We start from the raw sequence: 18,509 nt of genomic DNA on the forward strand, positions 1-18,509 counted from the left end.
GTTTCGGGTGGTTGTGTAGGTGAGTTTACATGCTTATATTTTTTGTATATATGGTTGTATATATTGTACATGTTTTTTGGTGCAGGTTGTTTTTGGGACTTGTCTTTTTGGGTCTTCTGACATCTGGGGCAAGAAAAGACTGAGGAAATGGCGTCGGTCATGCGCATTAGTACCCTGGCGTACTGGCGTCAGTCTAAGGCGCCATGTCCGACGCCAGCCTTATACTCTGGTATTCGGGCCGACTGGGACGCGGACTATACCAATAGTCAGGACTGCAGCAAGGGAATCCTCGAACATCTACATTTATGGTAGGTACAAAACTGTACTTTTGTTTTCTTTATCTTGTGTTTTGCTTGCATTCTGTTTTAAACAGCATATTAAAACTTCAAAAGAGACCACAGCTCTCTGTTCTGAGTCAAGCAGAATTTTTCCCTCCCTCCCACCCATTTAAGTTGTCTTGTTAAATACCACTGTCTTTCTAGTTGCCCGCCTCTTATGTTAATCTGACCATATATCTCATTTCTCTCTACTTTCACTGGCTTATGTGAGTAATCACAAAACCATCACTTTTGAAATCCCACCCCTTCAGTTATTTAAATTTATTGGCCATCCTACAGTATTTCATAGTACCAAAATACAAAAGTAACCACCCCTTTCAGTCCATCTTGCTGTTTTAAAAATAGTAACTCTCCACTAAACCTTAACTTTTAAACAGGTAAAACTCAAGTTACCTACTTTCATATCTAACTTCTCTAGTGCACACTGCAGAGTGCATTCTTTTCAATCTTACCTTTAAGCATCCCAGTTACTAGCACTTTCTCTAATACCTAAAAAGATCATCTCTACTTGACTCCAAGTAGACTTTTCTCTATCTGTTAAACCTAGCACTTGCTCCTACAGTACTTATTACCTTGATCTGGCACTCTTATAGATAGCACCCCAAAAGGCAAAACCCCATTTCTCGGTCACCCACATCCCGGAATCTCTTTTAAAGTTTTTTTGTCTAGTCCTTCTAGCATGTCGAGGATCAGTTGCTAGTGTCCTCTCCTGCTCAGCTGGTGAACCTGGGAATATTGAGGCAATGTTACAATTGCCTCATGTACTGAACAACCCTCTCCTCCTCCCACAAAACACAAATACATGCGAGAGATGCAACTATACGGCCAAACTGGAGGCTGAGCTCTCTCAACATAGGACTGGCAAGACCAGTCAGGAGGAGAAGGTTACCACACACACTATAGACCCAGTCTCACATAGTACCATCACAACCTTAAATCATACACATAAACACACAAAGACATACTCGCGGCTCTGATCAAAATCTACCAAAACAGCAGAGGCCACCAAAGCAGACACCCAAACAACCACCACCTCAGAACACAACACCTGCAACACATAGACCTCACAGTCAGAGTGTCAAACAGTCACAGCCCTTAAGGCCAAACACAATGCTAGACACACTAGTCATTGGTGACTCCATAGTCAGACACACTGGCGTCCCACTCACCAGACTGAGTAAGGAGAAGGTCACAGTAAGCTGCCTGTCGGGTGCTAGAATCCGCCACATAACGCAAGCACTCAGGTCTCTCAACAGCAGGTACAAAAATGACTCAGTCATTGTCCACGCTGGTGTAAACGACCTGAGGCGTGCCTCCTTGGACTACATGAAAAGAGACATTGAGGAGCTCTCTGATTATGCAGCCCAGGCAGGTATGACCCTGACCTTGAGCAGTATCCTACCTTCACCAAGAATGATGCCACAATACAGAGATAAGATGATCAGCTTTAACAATTGGCTTAAACTCTGGTGTCATTCAAAGGGGATCAATGTCTGTCTGCCTGGGATGACATGCTGGACAAGCCACGCTGCTTAAAGGGCGGCTTGCACCTGTCACCCTGGGATTCGGATATTGGCAAAGGCTCTTGCCACCCCATAGTGCCTTTTAGGCAAGGCTCAAATTCTAAACCTACCACCCTAGAACACAAAAAGGAAAAAAACTAAGGGTAATGCTGCTCAATGCCAGAAGTCTAAATCTCAAAATGCACTTTTCGAGGCCCTTCTCAGTATGGAGAACATCGATGTCTGTGCAGTGACAGAAACCTGGTTCAAGGCTCCTGAGAGCACCCCAGCACTATCAGGTTTTACCTCTTATCATGCGTTCGGCCCCAAAATCCGGACAATACCAAGAAAGGAGGGTATCCATATTCATCAAAGACACCCACACCTCAAGACTGGTGGCAACGCGCGATGCATCGGAGACCATCCAGGTGCAATTAACCATAGGCAAGACTGCTCTGCAAATTGTAGCATGTTACAGGCCACCCTCACAAACTCAGGAACCTCACATGGCCTTCCTGAAAACACTAGAGGGATAAATGTATCACCAAACACCATCATACTAGGTGACTTCAATTACCCTAATATAGACTGGGAACACTACTCAAGCCCAAACACCCTAGCCCAAAAGTTCCTGGAATTCATAAACTCAAATGCCATGGAACAACTAGTCACCATCCCACAAGAGGAGAAAACATACTTGATCTCATCATCACGAACATGGGAGCACAATGTTCAACACCAAGTATACCCCTCACTGGTGAGATCAGATCACAAACTAATCTCGCTGGAGGTCCTCATCCCACCCCACCTGAAATAAAAAGACCACAGTAAAGAACTTCCGAAGCCGACTTCACACTTCTAAAGACTAGTGTGGTCTCCTTTAAGGCCCCGAGCGCGGAAAACAGTACTCAAGCCGCTGAATCACTTACAAATGCCTTCTACCAGCACCTGCAGGACTGCATGGATAAGGCAATCCCAAGCAAAACAAAGACTCTTTGTACCAAAGGCAAGCGTCCAGTCTGGTGGACCCCAGCCATAAACAAACTCTACAACAAAGGAGGAAGCTACTACAAGATAGAGCAAAATCCTTAAAAGGTAAGACACCCTTGATCACTATAAGTAAAAACTAAGAGCTCTCATAAAATCATCCAAAGCAAATTTTGAGAGAAAAATAGCTAAAGACTCAAAAGACAATCATAAGGCCTTCTTTAGCTATGTTAGAAACCTGGGAGGAACCTCCCAGATATGCTCAGAACTAGTTCAAAATGATGTGAAGATTACTGATCCTACAGACATTGCCAACATACTGGCTGACAGGTTCAGTGCAAACTTCTCCCCCTCCCCAAAGGAGAGATATCTATACCAAGCGATTGCAGCCCCCAAACATCTCCAAGCCCAAGTGAGAACTGCTCTCTCAAAGCAAAAACACAGCATCCATGGGACCTGATGGTGTCCCGGCTGTGTGCTCCACGAACTCAATGAGGAATTAAACCCACAGCTAGGACAGCTGTTTAATCATAGTCTTACCTCTGGATACATTACCCAGGGGTGGCGCACTGCAACTGTGGTCCCACTTCACAAAGGCGGTGCCTCCACCGACCCTGGAAATTACCGCCCATTAGCTTGACAAGCCTTATCTGCAAAGCCATGGAGAGGATCATAATGGACCTCATAAATAAAGACATAGGGAATTTGCAGACTTTGGATCCATCCCAGTTTGGCTTTGTCAAGGCAGATCATGCCTTCTAAACTTGGTTGACTTTTTGAAACAGTCACCAAAGCCATTGATGAGGGAAAGGCAGTCCATACAGCCTACCTCGATCTGGAAGGCCTTCGATACAATACCCCACTCGGGTATCATTGAAAAACTCATCAGCTTAAATGTTAACCCATACATCACAAGATGGGTTGCAAACTGGCTGAGTGACAGAACCCACAGGGTCAGAGTTGCTGGCGCCATGTCAGACTCAAAGCCTGTCACAAGTGGTGTACCACAGGGCTCAGTCCTGGGCCCACTCTTGTTTGGCATCTACTTTTCAGTACAAGCAAACACAGGAGGGTTATGGCTGACAAAGTTTGCAGATGACTGCAAACTGGGCCATAGTAGAAAACACATCTGACACAGATATCCTTCAGAAGGGTCTCACAGAAGCGGATAACTGGTGCCAGAGCCATGGCCTAAAGTTAAATGCCAAAAATGCATAGTCATACCCTTGGGAAAAACAAGGTTACCCCTAGCTACCAAATAGGTGGCAATCCACTGAGCATAGAAGAAGTTATCAGGGACCTGGGGACCCAGGTTGATAGTAGTCTGTCATTCGACACCCATGTAGCTAAAGTAGTTAGGAAGACCTTCTACATTGCCCACCTTATCATGAAGGGATTCTCATCTAGATCAAGGGAGGTCATAGTCTCCCTATACTCATCACTCATCAGACCAATGATTGAGTACAATGCCCCATTGAATGTATCTGACCCGACACTTGCAGCAGCTGGAGAGGCCACAAAAGTTCCTCACCAAAAGGATAAAGGGTCTCAAACATCTGTCCTATGCTGCCCGACTGAAAGAACTCCAGCTCTATTCAGTAAGCACACTTGCTCAGAGGTGACCTTTGCCTAACATACAAGGCCATGTCAAACCCAGATTTGATGAATATGCTTCACCTCAAAAATCTAGATCCGTCAGAGCCACAAGGGCGGGAGACTTAAACCTCGACACGGCTATTAATAGGACGCGCTGGAGGGATAGATTCATCACCCAAAGACTCCCTATGCTGTGGAATAAAATCCCGGTATATGTGAGGCAGAGCACCTCGCTGGCCTTGTTCAAGAGAAATCTTGACCAATGGATGGGAGATCGCAGATATACCCCAGGGATTACCTCAGTGTCACTGCTCAACAGAGGCACAGCAAAATAATGGGTATAGTTCCCCATACTAAAGGGGTGGCGTAAGCCACAAAACTATGGGCTAGGCTTGTAAATGCCCTCGGGCAGATAGCCTAGTATGAACCTATGAACCTATGAGCAAAGGACTTTGATGTTTCTAAACCTAACTTAAGTGTTGCTCTTCAATACCTTACTGAGTTATTGGACAAAGGTTTGTCCTTCTCCTCTATAAAGGTTCATGCTGCAGCAATTTCTGCTCACTATGACTGTGACCCACCATTATTTTCTCATCCTTTGTTTAAGCAATTCCTTAGAGGGGCAAAGAATATAAGACCCCCACGTAGAGCTCCTACTCCTGCTTGGGATCTCAATTTTGTGTTGGAGAAACTCACTCTACAACCTTTTGAGCCTGCAGCGACTGCCGAGTTGAAATATTTATCATGGAAGACTGCTTTTTTGTTGGCCATTACATCTGCGAGAAGGGTTTCTGAATTACAGACCCTTATGGCGGTTGAGCCTTTCTTAATTTTCCACAAGGATAGGGTGTCTTTGTACTAACCCTTCCTTTATGCCTAAAGTGGTTTCTAGTGTGGCTTTAAACCAAACTATTCATTTGCCTACTTTTTATGCAAACCCCAAAATAAAGGGAGAAGATTTTGCACACTTTGGATATACACAGACAGTTGCGATATTATTTGAACAGAACTAAAGGGTTCAGGCAGTCTCAGCAGTTGTTTGTTTCTTTTGCTTTGTGTTCTCAGGGCAAACCTGTTTCAAAACAAACTATTTCTAAGTGGATTGGTTTTTGTATTGCTTTCTGTTATTCCCATCATGGTAAGGAGGTTCCATCTGGGATTAGGCCTCATTCCACTAGGGCTACTGCCACTTCTACAGCTTTTTTAAGGGGGGTGGCTACTAAGGATATTTTGGAGGCAGCTACTTGGAGTTCAGTGCATTCTTTCTCTAAGCATTACCACCTTCCACTTTACTCTAAATCTAGGGCTGGATTTGCCACGGCAATTTTACAGGGCATTTTGGCAGCTCCTAATGCTTTATAGTTTTGCCATCCTCCCTTACCTCTGCTTTGGGATTCTACCCATATGTAAGGACTGCAGCAATGTGAGATGAAGAACATAGTACAGTTTTGTACCTACCATAAATGTAGATGTTCGAAGATCCACATTGCTGCAGTCCAACCTCCCTCCTTCCCCTCTGTAGTTAGAGGTAGTTGTGTGGTTTGGGTTGTAAATATTGTAAATATGGTTAGTGCATGGGGTGGTTGGTTGTTTTTTGCTGTTTTTTGGCTTTGCCCTTTCTTTTTAGGGCCTTCTGACATCTGGGGCAAGAAAAGACTGAGGATATGATGTCGGTCATGCGCTTTTGTACCCTGACGTCCTGATGTCAGTTTTAAGCGCCTTGACCGACGTCAGCCTAATACTTTGGTATTCGGGCCGACCGAGGACAGCGGACTACCCATATGTAAGGACTGCAGCAATGTGGATCTTCGAACATCTACATTTATGGTAGGTACAAAACTGTACTTTCTCTGCACTTCCCTTTGGCTTATCCACTGCTCCCAGAGTATTCACAAAATGCCTGGCTCCAGCAATTGCTTACTGCAGACAGAGAAAAATTCAAATTTACCCGTACTTGGACGACTGCCTGATCCAGGCAGATAGCCAGGAAATGGTGTTGCAGCACCTGACATTTGTAAAAAACTTCTAACCTCCCTGGGGTATACCATCATCAACAAGAAATCAAAACTAGTACCCAGTCAAAAGATTGTATTCCTGGGAGCAAGCTTGGACACAGCATCCCAGATGGCATCCCTTACACCAGAAAAACAAGCCTGTCTGACAGATTATTTCAGTCAAATAGCCACCCAGCTGTCCACAAGGAAAATCCTCTACGCCCTAGGGTTCATGGCCTCATGCATCTTACTAATTCCATATGCCAGACTGCATATGAGGAAACTTCAATGGTACTTAAAAAGTCTTTGGTGCCAACATTCTCAGGACCTGGAAACCATCATTCCTATCGTACCTTGTCTGAGGACAGAGTTCTTTGGTGGGCAGCAGCATGCAACCACAACAAGGGACTACCCTTCACTCAACCCCATGCTGCCCAGACCCTAACCACCGATGTATCAGATTATGCTTGGGGGGGCACACCTGGATGACGAGTGCATTCAGGGCCCCTGGAGCCCAAGTCAAATTAATTTGCACTTAAACCAAAAAGAGATGGTAGCTGTGCAGCACGCTCTTTCAGATCCCTACTCTCACTGGGACCCCTGCTAATAAAAACGGACAACACCACGGTTATGTAGTATATCAACAAACAGGGGAGAAACCCACTCTTACCCACTCTGCAGGCTAGCCATGACATGTAGGTCCATCTGCAAGCTCAATTCCTGCCGGGCAGACAAAACTCACTGGCAGATGACTCAAGCAGAAATCTCCTAGACCCACACCAGTGGCAGTTAGAGCCCAGCACCTTCAGCCTTCTGATTCAGAAATGGGGGACCCCAGAGGTGGATCTCTTTGACTCCCCTTGCAATCACCAGCTCAGCAAATTCTGCACCAGGACACCCCATAGCAGGGCCTGGAAAGTGGATGCCCTATCCTTCCAGTGGGTAAACCTCTCAATCTATGCATTTCCCCCTCTGCCCCTTCTCTCAAGAATATTGCTCAAGATAAGACAGGACAGACCAACGACAATTCTGATTGCCCCGGATTTGCCACACCAGCACTGGTACCCACTCCTGCGCAACCTATCATCGGTGCCACCCTGGCACCTACCCCACAGCCCCACCCTGCTCACTCAACAGGGGGGACAGATCTTGCATCCTCAATTGCAAACCTTAAATCTTAAACCAAAGTAGATAGAATCCAACTAGATAACAATAACCTGGATACGCTGACTGTTGGAATTACTGCTCGTACACAAGGATGCAGGAAATATTTTATTGTATATCCACACGGACACAAGTTGATGAATGGTTTAGCGCTTTCAACTGTATATCACAGTCTTCCTCAGAAGAAATCATGTATAAATCTCATCCTTTTTATACTCATCTAAATTGAGTAATTAATTGAAAAAAATGCCAACAATTTTAAAGGCATACATTCCAAGGACATACTGCTTATCTAACACAGATCCCTTTTACTAATAAAAACAGAATAAAATCAGAATAAAAACATATAATGAATATACATACACACAATTTACTAAATTATGATGCCAAAGCTATTAATGCAGAGATTGCTTATGCAAAAAAATGCATGTGCACGAAATGCTTGTGTAAACAGTGCTTATACAAAAATCATAATAGTAAAAGTGATAATAATGAACTACTTATTATTGTCTGAATGCATTCATTCATATTATGGAATGCATCGGTGGATAGATTAAATGAATTTATGGACTTTCTTAACAGCACCACAGAATTTCTGAAATTTACATATAATTACAGTCATACAGAAATTTCATATTTGGATATATTACTCAGTCATAACGATGATTGTTTTATATCAAAAGTGTATAGAAAACCAACATTTTCGAATGATTACATTCATTATACCAGCAACCATCCCCCATATGTCTCCAAAAATGTGGTAAAAGGGCAATGCATTCGAGCTGCAAGGATGTCATCCACAAAGGATATTATGGAGACTGAGCTTAGGTTTATAAAAAGTTTATTTTTAAGTCGGGACTATCCAGATAATATGGTCCAAGATGTGATTAAAGATGTACAGAGGGAGTGGGGTCACAAATACTTACCATTATTAGGTTGTTATAGCATGGACAAAAAGTTAGAGAAGGAAAAGGATTTTTGTGGACGAGTATGTGTATTGATGTATACACCCCAAACCCATCTAATCAGAGAAATTCTTGAAAGACACTGGGAAGTAATAGCATCAATGGACACAGAACAAATATTAGGTAAATTTCCTAAATGTGTTTATAAGACAGCTCCCAACTTGAAGCAAATGCTTGAGAGAGCCAGCCATATAAAGGAAAAAGATGATGGATATAATAGAACTACTAAGTGTGGAAGATGCAAACAGTGTAGGTATATCAATACAGCCAAGACAATTAGATTAGATGATATTAATCGCACTATTAAGTGTAGGATGGGTAACTGCAATACTAAACAGATAGTATATGTAGCTGTATGTATAAAATGTAATGCACACTATATTGGAAAAACGGAAAGACAGCTGAAAAAACGGATGTACGAACACTACTATAAAATACAAAAATGTGATACAAAAAATGCTTTATATAGACATATGGTAGAGAAAGGGAATGACCATAGTTTTATATTTGCAATTGTACATCAGATTTACAACACACCGTTTGGAGGGAATTGGAAAATGATGCTGGCACAAAGTGAAAGTATATGGCAAATTTTGACAGATTCCACCAGAAGGCCAGGTTTAAATGACTTTATTAGTATCAAACCGTTTTTAGCCCTTTTATAATGTATTTTTAACGGTGGGAATAATGTCTATTGGTGTACGTGTATTTTCATGGTCATTAATCAACTTTATATTAATTGTATATTAGTTTATAGATGGTCATCATCATTATGTGAATATTCATATTTAGTGCAGTGCATTCAGACAATAATAAGTAGTTCATTATTATCACTTTTACTATTATGATTTTTGTATAAGCACTGTTTACACAAGCATTTCGTGCACATGCATTTTTTTGCATAAGCAATCTCTGCATTAATAGCTTTGGCATCATAATTTAGTAAATTGTGTGTATGTATATTCATTATATGTTTTTATTCTGATTTTATTCTGTTTTTATTAGTAAAAGGGATCTGTGTTAGATAAGCAGTATGTCCTTGGAATGTATGCCTTTAAAATTTTTGGCGGTTTTTTCAATTAATTATTCAATTTAGATGAGTATAAAAAGGATGAGATTTATACATGATATGTTCTGAGGAAGACTGTGATATACAGTTGAAAGTGCTAAACCATTCATCAACTTGTGTTCGTGTGGATATACAATAAAACCTTAAATCTTGCAGCCTGGCTTATTCCTTGAATTCTTCCCCAGTGTCCAGCCTAAGCAAGCAGGTACTGGATGTCATTCTTGAAGCCAGAAGACCCAGTACAAGGAAATCCTATGCTGATAAGTGGAAAAGGTATTGCTCCTGGATTCAGTCTAAAGGAGGGGACACAATTCTGCCCTCCCTACCTCTAGTCCTGGATTACTTAGCAGATCTACTCCACAGAGGCCTATCCTTTTCCTCCATTAAGATGTATGCCTCTGCCATCTCTGCTCATTACCATTCTGAGCTGGCCCTATTCTCTCACCCTCTGATCAAACAGTTCCTGGGAGGGACAAACAACTTAAGGCCACCAAGGAGAGGACCCACCCCTGCTTGGGACCTTAACTTTGTACTACAAAAGCTCACACTGCCCCCTTTTGAGCCTGCAGCATCAGCTGACTTAAAATTCATCTCTTGGAAAACAGCATTGCTCCTGGCCATCACTTCAGCAAGAAGAGTGTCTGAGCTACAAGCACTTATGGCCATGAAACCCTTCATTATTTTTCATGCTGATAGGGTCTCCGTCAGGACTAATCCTTCCTTTATGCCCATTTGGTGTCCATTGTGGCTCTCAGCCAATCTATCCATTTGCCAACCTTCTTCCCTAATCCGCAAAATAAAGGGGACAAGATCCTGCACTCCCTGGACATGCACATACAGCTCAGATTCTACCTGGATAGGACTAAGCCCTTCAGGAAATCTGACCAGTTAGTACTCAGTTTTGCACCAGGGGAGAGGGCAAGGCCATTTCAAAACAGCCAATGTCCAAATGGATAGCACACTGTATCCATTCCTGCTTCAAACTCCATGGGAAACCAACCCCTCCGGGGGTCAGAACACATTCCACTAGGGCAACTTCTACATCTGCAGTATTCCTCAGGGGAGTCCCTACCAGGGATATTCTGGAGGCTGCTACCTGGAGCTCTGTACACACATTCACCAAGCATTACCACCTGCCTATATTTTCCAAATCCAGGGCAGGTTTTGCAACTGTGGTCCTGCAGGGCATTCTAGCCAGTCCAAACACTTCTTGATTGCCTCCACCCTTTCTACAGCTTTGGGAATCAACCCAAGTGTGATGACTGCAACAGTGAAACACGATGAACATAGTACAATTGTGTACACTTACATAAATGTAGATGTTCAGTGTATTCACTGTTGCAATCCTCTCTCCAGCCCCCTTCTCACTCTCTCTCTCCTCTCTGTGTATATTACACACCACTTGCAGGGGTATTGGTACTGTCATTTACTTTTTACAGGTAGAGATTTTTCCAGCATAGCTTAGCTCCCTACTAGGGGGCTCCTGACATTTGGGGCAAGCTCCCTACTAGGGGGCTCCTGACATTTGGGGCAAGAAAAACTGATGTAATGGCATCGGCTGCCTGTTTCTATACCCGTGACAACCTGACGTCAGACCTGGAGTGACAGCAACTGACGCGGCAATATTAAGTCTCTGGTATTTGGGCCGACTGAGAGCTACCTGCAGGTAGATAACCCAAGTGTGATGACTGCAACAGTGAATACACTCAAACATCTACATTTATGGTAAGTGTACACAACTGTACTTTTTCCAGGATTATACAGTTAAAAGCATAAGGCAAGCATAGGGCAACATTTTATTGACTTCCTTCTAGATAACATGATAGGCTTAGAGATTTATACTAAGCTACTTGTTTGCCAACTACTGTAGGCGTAGTAAACAATACCATAGAAGAAAAACCTTTTAGTATGAACTAATATTTCAGAAGATGGCTGTAGGAAGTGGAGTTAATCTTGGAGATGTAGATAAAATATTTAGCTTAGGTTGTGCTAAAGGGAAGAGAAATGGGAAGTGGTAGGCAAAAGAGAAGTAGCGATGGAGCAGGGAGTATTGCAATATGTTAATGTTTAATTTGACATAGAAGTTTGTAACCAGTGAGTCCTGAGATGAATTTATGAATTTACAGAGTTGAAAAGTCTTGGAAGATAATGAGAACTTGGATAATTCAGTTCTGTTGAGCACTGAAGAAAATAAAGGGGACAAGATTGCTATTATCAACCTGCTACTTACTAATTGTGTTTATTCTCAGGCTTGTTCTGAAAGGACTTGCAAGTGCACAGAACACAACTAATATAATGGGCAACTTTAGTTACAACCTAAAACAGTAGCTTGTACTAGAAGTGTCTGTCATATTGAATACTCTTTACTGAATAAATTGCATTGAAAAATAAATTAAGGAGTTTCAGAAAGGGTCCAGCCCAGTAGTATGAGAACTTGTAGCTCAGCATTGGGGTGAAGCAGCATGATCTTGCTATAGATGTGAACATGAAATGAGAAAATGGCGCTTAGCTAAGTAAAGCAGTCTGATTTTCAACCCTAGAGCTTGACGTTATTTCTATTAAAAAAAAGTTTTGTTTTGTTTTGTTTGTTCTTCTTTTGTTCTAAGCATTTCATACATTAGAGGATTCTAGTATCTTTACAAGTATTACTGACTATCTCATTTGAGGCAAACTGCATTTCAGAAATAGTCTCTGCGTTTCCATTTTCCTTAAATGCCATTTTTGTACACTTTTGTAAACAGTGCTTTACATCATTGTGTGCAGGAATTTCAAGTTTCTAACTTATTAAATGTATGCATTAGTCCTCAGCCTCCACAGCTAAAGACTCCCGAGGTCTTGTGGTCCGATCAAGAGTCTGCAGTCTTCCATTTGACAGACGACGATTTTGACAGTTTCTTAAAAGACCACCATTCTGTGCTTGTGATGTTTTATGCCCCATGTAAGTATATATTTGTAACTGACTTTAGAAACATAACTGTAAAGAAGCCTTTTAGGGTACAAAGAGAGGTTGTTCATATGATGTCAAAGTAGGTTGAATTCTGCTGCCACTACAGGGAAGTTTGTATGTTAGCAAGTAGCATTAACCTTTTAACTGCTTACGTAATTTTGCCATGTTCTGTCTGTGCAAGTCATACCTACAGTTCGTTCATCTGTAAATTTTTAAATCCAGTCCTGTGTATCTTTATTTTCAGCAGTTATCACTGTTGAACGCATGTACATATAAGAATTCCATATGACTTACTGCATATATAAACTTATGCATTTTAATTTACATTGGTATTGCTGCAGTATGCCTAGCTACTCCACCTCTCTTCTCCATGTGATTTTTTTCAAGAGAAGTGCTACAGTTAAATTCTTTGGTACAGGAAGTGCAAATAGATTCTTTTTTTCACTTGTTGACTGGGTAAGTGGACCTATCCAGGGTTAATTCTTCAATTACAACCTGAGAAGATATAAAATCATTACAGAAGAGTACATGTTTGCAGAGTAATACAGAAGAATAATTTATATTGCAGGTAAGTGAACAAGGCTGTAAACTCCAAGTAATTACATACTTGCTGAAATTAGATTGGGGAGATCAAGGACGCATATTGTAACCTAGGATGCTATTCATAGATGTTCTTCGTGTTTCACTGTTGCAGTCATTACATTTGGGTAATCCTGCTGGCAGGTTGCCCTCAACCAGCCTGAATTCCAAAGTCTTGGGTCCTGCATCGGCTGCTGTCACCCCTTCCCTGAAGTCAGGTCGTCAGGGGTATAAAAGAAGCAGCCAACGCCATTTTCTTCAGTCTTTCTTGCCACGCGGTGCCCGAAGCAGAAGCAGTTTGCAAGTGCCAGTCGGGCGACTCCTGAGATTTTCGTGTTTGAGTTTCAGTTCCAAAGTCTTCAATAAAGCTAAGTACCCCGTTGGGGAAACTTTTTTTTCTTGCTCCAGACCAATGTCAGAAAAGTTAATAATTGTCTTTCTTATGGAAAGCAAATACCTCATAAGGATTTTCATTCTTATTGTATTCCTTGCCTAGGCCCTGATCACAACGTTACCGGTTGTCAGTTTTGTGCTAGATTTAACCAACGCACTATTAAGCATTGGTATGATTTTGCTTTAAACTTTTTTGGATGCCAGTTTAATTATCTTGAAATGTCGTCGGTTAGCCATCCGACTACCGGAGTTTGCAAAACATGCAAAGAAAAGGATAGAGAAAAACAACCGAGGCCCAAAACCGACGACGAAGCTTCTCCTAAGCCAGTCGCCGGTTCTCAGTAAGGTGCTTTCGCAGCCCCTGACGCCCGCTACTTTAGAGTCGCAGGCCGCTACCGACTCCCACGTGGTGTTGGCCATGCCACTGGATACTCAAGGTACTGGAGCCTTGGATGCTAATCCCTCAGATGGGTCTGGAGCCTCTGAGCAGCTACCAGCTTCTGAGGGTGTAGTCAGACCTAAACATCTTTACATTAAAACAACTTTAGCTTCAAAGGCAAAGACTAAAGCACCTTCTAAAGCAAGGAAACAAACTCAAGAGCCACGTGGACAGGCCTCTATGCCCAAAAAACAAATGCTCAAAATGGCGGAAGACTTGATAACCTTGATCAGGGGTTCCCGTCCCCCTCCTGATAAGAGGCCTAGGCAAGACACTGACTATGAATCTTCAGATCAGGTTTCTATTTCTTCTGATTCCTCTTCTGATCAGGAGTATTCTCTTCCTCCCTATGAGGATTCTGATGCTGAAGAATCTATACCTTCAGCATCTCCTCCTGAGGACTATTCCTTTGGGGAAACCTTGCATACCATGAGGGAGCATTTCCACTGGGAGAGCCAAGATTTTTCAGAATCTAAAAAGAGGCTCAGGGATTTTCTTTTACTACCTCAGCACAGGCCTGTAGCCATTCCACCTGTGTTAGACATTGTAAATGATGTGTTTTCGGAGTCTAGTCTGACCCCTGACTCCTTACCCCCAGCTCCTGTTAAGCCTGACAGATATTACAGGGTTCCTGACTCATACAAATTTCTTTTTAAAAACCCTGCTGCTGACCCAGAAACTATTTCACAGGGTCCAAAGGGAGTTAAGGCTTCCATGGCAAAAACCCAACCCCCTCTGACAGAGATTCAAGGGCACTGGATTGATAGGGAAAAAAGGTTTACACATTTGCAACTTTGGCTATAAGAGCCTTAAACTGTCAATTTCATATGCTTAAGTATCAGCAACATGTCATGGGATTGCTTAAACAGAAAATGTTAAATTCTGAATGTGCAGAAAACAAGGAAATGCAGGATTTATTGTATGCAGCAGAACAAGTTGGAAAACATTATTTGCAATGTGGTTTTGATTCTTTGGAGGCCTCCTGCAGGGCCACAGCTACGGGTTCTGTAATTAGGAGGCATGCTTGGTTAAAGGAACAAAATCTGCCTGATCATGTTAAAGTTAAATTACTAGATGCACCTTTACAGCATGATACTTTGTTTGGTGTTAAGGCAGAAGAGGTGTTAAAGAAAATGGAGGACAAAGCTAAATCTATGTAAACTGTCAAAGATTTTTTACAAGTACAGCCACCTAGGTTTAGTAGACACTGGCCTACAAAAAATTGGTCCTTTCCTATGTCAGACAGACCTCAAAGGGGCAGATCCAGATGCCCTAGGGGCAGATCCCAGGCGCAAGGTTCTTACAGGCCCAGGCAGTGGGGTGCTTCTACCTCCAAAGCTGGAGAAGACAGATCACAAACAAAGACAGATCACAAATATACAGAAAACAGTCTCAATGACTTCCCCCCTGCCTGCACCAAGCACTTATCTTCTGGCAGCGCCTTAGGGGGAAAATTAGCACGTTTTGCTCAAAACTGGCACATCATAACCCAGGACACGTGGGATGTTCATCATGTTTCACTGTTGCAGTCATTACACTTGGGTTATCCTGCTGGCAGGCTACCCGCAGTCGGCCTGAATTCCAAAGTCCTGGTCCGGCGTCGGTTGCTGTCACCTCTTCCCTGACGTCAGTGCACCAGGGGTATAAAAGATGCAGCCGACGCCATTTTCTTTAGTCTTTCTTGCCGCGCGGTGCCAGAAGCAAAAGCAGTTCGCAAGTGCCGGTCGGCCGACTCCTGAGATTTTCAAAATTGAATTTCAGATCTGAAGTCTTCAATAAAGCTAAGTACCCCATTGGGGAAACTTTTTTCTTGCTCCAGACCGATGTCAGAAAAAGTTAACAATTGTATTTCTTGTGGGAAGCAAATACCTCATAAGGATTTTCATTCTTACTGTATTCCTTGCCTAGGCCCTGATCACGACATTGCTAGTTGTTGGTTTTGTGCTAGATTTAACCAACGCACTATTAAGCGTCGGTATGATTTTGCATTTCATTACTTTGGCCGTAGGTTTAACTATATAATGCCGTCGGAACAGCCGACGACTGGAGTTCATAAAAAGCGCAAGGATAAAGAAAAAGACAGGCTTCCGAGGTCCAAAACCGATGAAGCCTCTTCTAGGCCAGTTGCCGGTTCACCGGTGCTCAGTGAGGCGCTTTCGCAGCCCCTGATACCCGCTACCTCAGAACCACAGGCCGCCTCCAACTCCCACATGGAGACAACTAGGCCTCTGGATACTCAAGGTATTGGGCCTTCGGAAACTAATCCCTCAGATGGGCCCGGAGCCGATGAGCAGGCATCGGCTTCTGAGGGTGTTTTCAGACCTACACAGCTTTATATCAAGCCAACTTCAGCATCCAAGACAAAGACTAAAACAGCTTTAAAGACAAGGAAACATGTACAGCATTTTCCAGGACAGACTTCCATGCCTAAGAAACAGATGCTTAAAATGGCCGAAGACCTAATTACTTTGATCAGGGGTTCCCATCCCCCTCCTGATAAGAGGCCTAGGCAAGACACTGAATATGATTCCTCTGATCAGGTTTTCATTTCCTCTGACTCCTCTTCAGAACAGGGATATTCTGTTCCTCCCTATGAGGATTCTGATGCTAAAGAATCTATTCCTTCAGCTTCTCCTCCTGAGGATTTTTCCTTTGGGGAAACCCTGCATACCATGAGGGAGCATTTCCACTGGGAGAGCCAAGATTACTCAGAATCTAAGAAAAGGCTCAGAGACTTTCTTCTACTACCTCAGCACAGACCTCTTGCTATTCCACCTGTTCTAGACATTGTAGATGATGTATTTTCAGAGTCCGGACTGTCTCCCGACTCATTACCTCCTGCACCTGTTAAGCCAGACAGATACTACACGGTTTCAGATTCTCATAAATTTCTATACAAAAACCCTGCTGCTGACCCAGAAACTATATCTCAGGGTCCCAAAGGGGTCAAGGCCTCTACTGCAAAAAACCCTGTCCCCTCAGATAAGGATTCAAGGGCATTGGACAGATGGGGGAAACAGTTTACACTTCTGCTACCTTGGCTGTAAGGGCTTTAAATTGTCAGTTTCATATGCTTAAATACCAGCAATACTTAATGTCACTGTTAAAACAGAAAATGTTGACAAATTCTGAAGGTTCTGAGAACAAGGAAATGCAGGATTTATTGCATGCAGCTGAACAAGTGGGAAAGCATACTTTGCAATGTGGTTTTAATTCACTGAAGGCCTCTTGCAGGGCCACAGTTACAGGTTCTGTCATTAGAAGGCATGCTTGGTTAAAGGAACAGAATCTGCCTGATCATGTTAAAGCAAAATTATTGGATGCTCCTTTACAGCATGATACTTTGTTTGGTGTTAAGGCAGAAGAGGTGTTGAAGAAAATGGAGGATAAAGCTAAATCAATACAGACAGTAAAGGATTTCTTACAGGTACAGCCACCCAAATTTAGCAGGAACTGGCCTTCTAAGAATTGGTCCTTTCCAGTGTCAGACAGGCCACAAAGAGGCAGATACAGACGCCCTAGAGGCAGACAACAGCCCCAGGGCTCATACAGGCCCAAACAATGTGGTGCTTCTACCTCCAAAAGTGGAGAAGACAAATCACAGCCTTATAGGAAACAGTCCCAATGACTTCCCTCTGCCAATGCCAAGCACTTATCTTTTGGCAGCACCCTTAGGGGGAAAGCTAGCACTTTTTTCACAAAATTGGCACATGATCACCCAGGACAAATGGGTCTTAAATATAGTCTCTCAGGGCTACAGGTTCCACTTTCACACTCTTCCAAAGGCAAAAGGTATGCCAGACCTGCCACACAATCAATGGGCAGAGGCACAAAAACAAGTTTCATCTTTCATGGACATGAGGGCTATTCAGCCAGTGCCACAAGAGCAGGGACAAGGATTTTACTCAAGACTTTTCTTAGTACCAAGAAAGGACAAAGCCTGGAGACCAATTCTGGACCTGTCTATTCTAAATACTTTTCTGGACGTTCCTAAATTCAAAATGTTGACTCTGCAGCAGCTTCTGCCCATGCTGGGCAAGAGGGCTTGGCTTGTGACTTTAGACCTAAAAGAGGCATACCTGCATGTTCCAATCAGACAGTCATGCAGAAGATATCTAAAGTTCAAGGCTGGTTCAATGCATTACCAATTGTCTGCACTGCCCTTTGGCTTATCTACTGTACCCAGGGTCTTTACAAATTGCCTGGCACCAGTAATTGCATACTGCAGACAGAGGAATACAAATATATCCTTACTTGGACGACTGTCTCATTCAAGCAGAGAACAAGAACATTCTTCTTCAACATCTGGCGTTCATGAAAAGACTTGCCTAGGGTACATAGTCAACAAAAAGAAATCAATACTAGTACCCTCACAAGAGATAACATTCCTGGGTGCAAGCTTGAATACAACTGCCTAGATGGCTTATCTCACGCCAGACAAACAAAGGCAACTGACTACCTATTTCAAAATGTTGGCAACAAAGGCCGAGTTATCTGCAAGAAAAATTCTGCAGGCTTTGGGCTTCATGGCATCCT

The 18,509-nt window shown here is 42.8% G+C and overlaps 1 protein-coding gene across 2 annotated transcripts in view; it reads left to right on the forward strand.

The window, feature by feature from the left end:
• Nucleotides 1–18,509, forward strand: part of PDIA5 (protein disulfide isomerase family A member 5) — a 2,083,676-nt gene that overhangs the window by 1,433,373 nt on the left and 631,794 nt on the right. For both annotated transcript variants that reach the window (XM_044074910.1, XM_044074911.1), the window contains one exon: nucleotides 12,417–12,553. In XM_044074910.1, coding sequence (XP_043930845.1) covers nucleotides 12,417–12,553 — 137 coding nt within the window. The remainder of the gene's footprint in view (nucleotides 1–12,416; nucleotides 12,554–18,509) is intronic.

This window comes from Protopterus annectens, chromosome 6.part0, assembly GCF_019279795.1.
Source record: "Protopterus annectens isolate FY-2018-M chromosome 6.part0, PAN1.0, whole genome shotgun sequence".
Taxonomy (NCBI): Eukaryota; Metazoa; Chordata; order Ceratodontiformes; family Protopteridae; genus Protopterus; species Protopterus annectens.